The sequence below is a fragment of the Cydia fagiglandana genome, chromosome 14 (assembly GCF_963556715.1).
Source record: "Cydia fagiglandana chromosome 14, ilCydFagi1.1, whole genome shotgun sequence".
Taxonomy (NCBI): domain Eukaryota; kingdom Metazoa; phylum Arthropoda; class Insecta; order Lepidoptera; family Tortricidae; genus Cydia; species Cydia fagiglandana.
The window spans coordinates 3,027,765-3,034,641 of record NC_085945.1 but is presented as its reverse complement, the minus strand read 5'-3'; the positions used below and the strand labels follow the sequence as shown (position 1 = coordinate 3,034,641).

Genomic DNA, 6,877 nt, shown 5'->3' with positions numbered 1-6,877 from the left:
GCGACTTTTGAGTTTTTTTTTAACTAAGCAAAATGCAACTTCATTGTTGGTCGTTGATGTGTATCAACTTACTTATGTGTATTCTTATTCTTAGTTTATTAACAACTCACAAAAATGCTCTTTTCTGGCCTTCGGCAGAAAAGCGTCAACTTTCAGCCCACTGCGCAAAACGAAATTGCCGCTTTCCGGTTCCGTCGAAAAGGATACCTAATACACCGTGTTTTTTTTTGATTTCCGTTTATTTCAAGGGTGCATTCCTGAGCTTAAATCAAGTAACTTTCTCAAAGACACCGATATTCTAATTAACTCCATTTCGGGGATAATCAATAATTTATTTTTACATATTGATTATAGTGTTTAGAATAAATTTTATTTTTTCCAAGAACAATTTAAAATTTTGATATTAAAATGAATGAGTTCATACATTTGCTAAACTTAAGTACAATCTCGGTCGATCGATGTTCGAAATGACATTGATATGTCACATAACTATTTCAATTACAGTAGTATATACACACCTACATATAGTATACACACCTCGGCCAGTGGACGCGATTCTACGGCGGCCGCTAAACCTCCTAATTTTATTTAGGCGTCGCTAAACCACTTTGCTATTCTATGAGCAGCTGTCATAATCAAATGACAACACCAATTTGAATCTGGCGTTTCTTAATTTAGGCGGTCTATTCAATTTAGGTTTAGCTGCTTAAATGCTATTCAGTACATGTCTTTTTTAAACAAAAACATAGAAACGTCAAGCTAAACTGACTAATTTTAGCGGCGAATAAAATAGTCCCGTTTAAAATACGATAACACAAAAAAGTCAAGTTTTGCAGAATTTCTTTTTCGAAATGGATGAAGAATACGTCATAGCTGCTGTGGTGGCCGAAGAGAGGGAGTATGGCGAGGGCGAGGGTGAAAAAATTTATTTGAAGAGGTTGCGAGACGGGTCTAACCCATTTGACCGGTCCGAGCGGAAGTTCCGTAAATTGTTTAGGCTGTCGCGGGCCATGGGCCGTCACGTAGTGGACACTCTGTGTGAAGGCGATGCGCTACGAGCGGGGACGGTGCCACCACATTTAAAGGTCCTAAGTGCACTGAACTTTTTTGCCCATGGCAGCTACCAGACTGCTGTGGGAGAAATTAATATACTAGCTCAAAGTCAGCCAACAATAAGCCGCAGTCTGGCAGATGTGTGTCCTGTTATTATAGAAAGGTTGACCCCACAGTGGATCAAATTCCCAGTGACCAGACTGGAGAAAGACAGGGCAATGCGGGAGTTCCAGGACAATTTTGGAATGCCATATACATTGGGTGCGGTAGATGGGAGTCACATCCCTATACACAAACCCCCAAATAACCACCCTATAGCCCCGGGTAATATTTTCTACAACAGAAAAGGGTTTTATAGTATAAATTGTCAAGTGGTGTGCGATGCCACAGGTCGGATCACTAGCGTAAACCCTAACTTTCCGGGTTCAACCCATGATGCTGCTGTTTGGAGGAGCAGCAATGTGCACCAGCACCTCGAAGGGCAGTATCTTCAGAACCAAGCGATGGAGTGGCTTCTTGGGGACAAAGGCTACCCACTTCTCCCGTGGCTGATGACACCTCATCCTGACCCAGTTGCCGAGTCACCAGAGGCAAGATTTAATAGGTGCCATGCACAGGCGAGAGGGGTCATAGAGATGTGCTTTGGAGTATTAAAAAACAAATTTAGATGCCTTCATCGCCACCGTACGCTGCATTACAGTCCAGAAAAAGCTGCCAAAATTATAATATCATGCTGCACAATTTATAATATGATTAATGAATTAGAAATTAATCATGATTCAGACAGCAGTGACGATTCTGAGAGTGACGAAGACATCACAGATCTAAGTAAAGTAGAGGAGGATGATGAAGAACAGAATGATCCTGAAGATCTCCCACAACAACCAGAGAATGATGTCAATTTTTTTAATGAAGCCCGTGGACGACGTGCATTTTTAATTAATAGATTTTTTAATTGATTAAAACATCAACTGTTTTTTTTATTTGATTTGTCGGCCTGTTTAGCCTAGTTGGTAGTGACGCTGCCTATGAAGCTGGAGGAGAGAAAACATTTGTTCCTGAGACTTGGATGTTTTCTATGTATACATATCTATAATATATCATCGTCTAGTACCCACTACAAGCCTCATTGAGCTTACTATGAGACTAGTTCGACTTGCGTAAAAAAATGCTTTCTAATATTTATGTATTAAAAACAAAGTTAACACTATCATAGTCTTTTATTACTTATTACAATTACAGTTTGGTACATTCCTTCATAACTTATAGTTTAAGTAATATTTTGAAATAAATCTTGCTATCTCTGTGTAAATTAAAATGAGCCTTAAGGCAAATCAAGTTATTGTTTTTCGCTTATTAGGATATGCCTAGAAAAATATTTGAAAGCTGACAAAATGTTCTACATTCTATACTGGAAACAGGTTTTTTTTGGGAAATTTAGACCCATTTGCGGAGCGATATTTCATTCTGATAGCAGTATATAGGTAAAAGTACTGCTATCAGTCTATACCGTCGAGTTCATTATGAGCATTTCCAAGGTTTCAAACATAAATGTACGTAGTAAGGTACAAATACTTATATCTAAACAGATTATTTTAAATATTTATCTGAGCAAGCCTCTCAATAATGCTTAAGCAACTGGAAAATAATAAATGTCTGTATTGTAGAGCAATGGTTCTTAGACATGTTTTATCATTATCAAATCGGTCCAGCCGTTTTTGAGGAAAATGTTGTTCTTTGAAATGAAAATGTCAGGGGCTTGCCAACTTTCCTGAGTTGGTCAGTTATTTCAATCATCATCATCATATCAGCTGATGGACGTCCACTGCTGGACGTAGGCCTCCCCTCGTTTCAATATCTAACGTTAAATTTAAATCACAGTTATTTACGAGTGGCACTAGTGCACACATTACAGACTTCCAGGGGTCTCCAGAGCTTCCGGAACTACGTTGTTTTGAGATTGGGGTACCTGCATTTGTCTCTAGCTGTCAATATAACGAATTCTCATATCAATAACCTAACCTAAATTTAAAATTTAAAAAACCCCCGACCAAAAATAACAAACGACCTGATGACCTTGAAGACCTGAACCGATTTCCACCAAACATAGCTAAGAACACTCTCGACTGATATACCTTTCAAACAAAAAAAACCGCATTAAAATCGGATCATCCGTTTGGGAGCTACGATGCCACAAGGACACATACACATTTACACACACAGACACGTCAAACTTATAACACCCCGTCGTTTTTGCGTCGGGGGTTAAAAAGGGTAAGCAGCGCGCTCGTGATTGTTTTTGAAATCAGAATCGTCCACGTGGGCTTGTTTGCCACGGTTGTAGTTTAACCATTTGGGCGCCAGCGACGTATATATCCGCACCATCGGTTCAACGCCAACGACGGATATATCGGTCACTGCGACGTGTTTGATATTTTGATGTCATGGCGTGTGAGTGCCACCTATTTGTATTTGACAGAGCGTTGAAAAGAAAAGATTACAATAAAATTAAAATGAAATATCGCTTCCTTACAAATAAAACAAATTATCAATATACAAAATAAAATTACTAGTAAGTATTAACAAATCATTACTGCAGCCTACAGGTCGAAACGCACAGAGCAGGCGCGGCACGGTGCGGCGCGGAGGCGGTTTTGCATTTTTGATCTTTCCGAAACTATCGACTGTTATTACTGCTTCATTTTTTGATAGGACGTCCCCCGGACCGCGTTGGCTTCACCAAAAAACCGTCTCCGCCACGCAACGACGCTGTGCCGCGCTCTGTGCTTTTCAAGCTTACATCATGAATTTAGGGGTCAAGCTGACCTCTCAGGGTCGGGTACTCTTAGGTTGTTTACCTCCTAAGAACCCCAAACTGACAACTAAAATTCCGCTCCATGCAATCTACAATGATTTTAGAAAATATAATGGCCTACTATTTTCATTTATAGATAAAATGTTTCAAACATAACAATTTAAATAGATAAATTTGATTTCTGGGCCACTTCGTACGTTGTCACAGTGATAATAATAAGAGATCTCTAACAGCTTCAAATTGATTTTCACTGTGACAAGGTACGAAGTGGCCCAGAAATCAATTTGGTCGACCGTACTTGCAAAATTGCAACTCTATTCCGCTTGTTGTTGGTAAATCAAAATGTCACTAGTTTTGCAAGTAAACGCTAGTTTTCCGCTTCACTTTTCATACGAACGTAAAAGTACGTCGTTCTCAATTGAAAACATACCATCAAAGTCAATAAAGATTTGTAGATATATTCTAAAAACGAGTACATGTGGTTTGTCAAAATTTTGTAAAGATATGTTGTTTCAAACTAAACGGAGAATACATTTTGAATAAAAATCATTAAGCTTAGATATGTAGATTGACAACCTCCAATTTTAGCATAAGCTAGCAAAGCAAAGGAATATTCCCTTTAGAAATATGTGTACAAACATTTAATGACTTGTTGGCTCGTCTTCAAATAAGAACTATGTTTGTATGAAAAGTTGGAGCGAAGAGAAGCCCGAATAAGGGGAAGGGGTCAAATATTTTCATACAAAAAATAACAATAAATATCGCTAACTTACTAAAGAAACAACAAATTGGATGGCTCCTACTGTTACTCTAATAGATCTTCGTCTAAATATTCTACCGACTGCCCACCACCATCATTGTTCTGTAAACCACCATGGTTCCTAATAGCCGAGGAAATGGCCTCCCCTGCTACTCTGATGGCAGTGGCTAAGGTCTCTGCTGCCTCTGTTATTGTAGACCGGAATAATTCATGATTCCGGTCTAATGACCCTTGCAGTAATTCTGCTGGTTTGGGCCGCGAAGGTCTTTTCCGCTGTCGTCGTTGCGACGAGGTAATAAATGAGCGAGGAAGAGTACGTTCTGGCCTATGAGAACTCCGCAATTGGGCTGAAGATGATGGAGGTTGAACAGCAGCAGATGATGGCTGGACAGCAAGTGGTGGCTGGACAGCACCTGGTGGGTGGTCAGCGACTGATGGCTGGATAGCAATTGGCAGCTGGGCAGCAACTGGTGGTTGTTCATCAACTGGTGCCGGTGTTGAAATTTCAACAGAACCAACCTAAAACAAAGTGACAAGTGCATAAATTTATACTTTATTTACTCGTATACTTAAAGAAGTAGAAAAACCTCGACATTTTTATTTCAAAGTTTAATGTCTCAAAAACATGGCTAAGAACCATCTCCGCGATCAAGACTTTCGATTAAAAAAAACCACACTCAAATCTGTTCATCCGTTTAGGAGCTATGATGGCGCAGACAGACACACAATTACACAGATACACATGTTTAATTTACCTTTGGCTGAATGTATCTCGTAGAAAATCCAAAAAGCCACTTAACAGTTTCTTTATAACAAAAAATATGAAAATTATCCACTGGGACTTAATCGCGTACAAGTGAAACTGTAATTCAGTTTTCGCCCGCGTAACTGGCTATTACTAGCTGCGCCAGAGGCGCGCACCGTATCGTGCCAGAACGGATGGATGTATTTGGGGTATAGTGTTGGGAAGCCTAAGGTTCTGTAGGTGATGGGTGGATGGATGTCATTCTTTTGTTATAAAATGGGTGCTGACCCTTACTGAGTCTACCAAGAGGTGGAGGTTATTGCCATCATAATTGTATATCCTAAGATCCTAAGCTTTATTAACCATTTGAGGTGCTACAATCCAAGTTAAAATCAGGACCTACATCTTATTATTTAAAAAAAGGTGACTTACTAGTGGAGTCTCCAGATTGGTAAATCCATCCACTGCAGCTGTTCCTACGACCTCCAAAACCTTAAGTTCTGTGTCTGTCAGTGGGCGGACTAATGCAGGACCTCCACCAGTGCCCTCCGTTTGATCTCTGTATTTTCTGTACTTAGATTTGACCTTTTGTGTCCACTGCGACCAAATCTGCAATTAAGGTAAGTACCCCTATTAACGAGGGGGTTAAGCAACTTTTACAAAGACAGCCAAAAATGAAGCATAAGCTGGCTCTTTATGAACAAAGACATATTTTTTTATGACAGTTTGTACATTAAAAATTATATTTTATTCGTTTTTGGACTTGTTTTGGCCAGTTATATAGAAAAAAATAATTATTAAACCTAAAACGTCGAAATCGCCTATTACCGTGGTAATTGATCATTGCTACCCAAATACCGCGGATAAGAGTTCCTTTTTACGAGGGTAGATAAACCCATCGCATTTTTAGTTCCTTCTTTATATACCTACTTATATATATTTTACAATAGTAGTTAAACAAATAGTAGGTATTACATTTAGACAGATTTCCAATCATAAAATTCAATTAATATTTTTTCTAGGTTTTTCTACAAGGAAAAATAAGAGGATTTTTAGTAAAACATAATTATGAAAGTGAATTCCTTTGAGTCTACTTACACCTACTAACTACACTTAGATAATTAATATATTACGTATGTGGTCGTATCAAAAATACATGCTGTATACAAGTATCTACATAAAACAACATAAAATAAATAAATATAAGGGGACATCTTACACAGATCGACATAGCCCCAATCTATGCAGAGCTTCTACTATGGATACTAGGCGACGATATACATACTTATATAGATAAATACAAATTTATAAAATAAAAATAATAATTCAGCCTATATACGTCCCACTGCTGGGCATACTTATATATATACCTACTTAGAAAACACCCACGAATTAGGAACAAATATCTGTGTTCATCACATAAATAAATGCCCTTCAACTTCAAATTGATCCAATGACACAAGATATATGTAATCAAATATTAAAATAAATTAATATTGAATGT

The 6,877-nt window shown here is 38.3% G+C and overlaps 1 protein-coding gene across 1 annotated transcript; it reads left to right on the top strand.

Moving 5' to 3' along the window:
• The first annotated feature begins 549 nt into the window (after nucleotides 1–549).
• Nucleotides 550–3,860, top strand: LOC134670824 (putative nuclease HARBI1). Its single transcript, XM_063528645.1, has 2 exons — nucleotides 550–1,980; nucleotides 3,766–3,860. The coding sequence occupies exons 1-2, from the start codon at nucleotides 852–854 to the stop codon at nucleotides 3,858–3,860; spliced, it is 1,224 nt and encodes a 407-aa protein (XP_063384715.1). The 5' UTR covers nucleotides 550–851.
• Nucleotides 3,861–6,877: the final 3,017 nt, after the last annotated feature.

Bases quoted from the DNA above. Each gene is read 5' to 3' on its own strand.
- LOC134670824 (XM_063528645.1), top strand. From the start codon at position 852: ATGGATGAAGAATACGTCATAGCTGCTGTGGTGGCCGAAGAGAGGGAG. The intron at 1,981-3,765 runs GTGCATTTTTAA...ATTTTTTGATAG, and splicing joins TAATGAAGCCCGTGGACGAC to GACGTCCCCCGGACCGCGTT.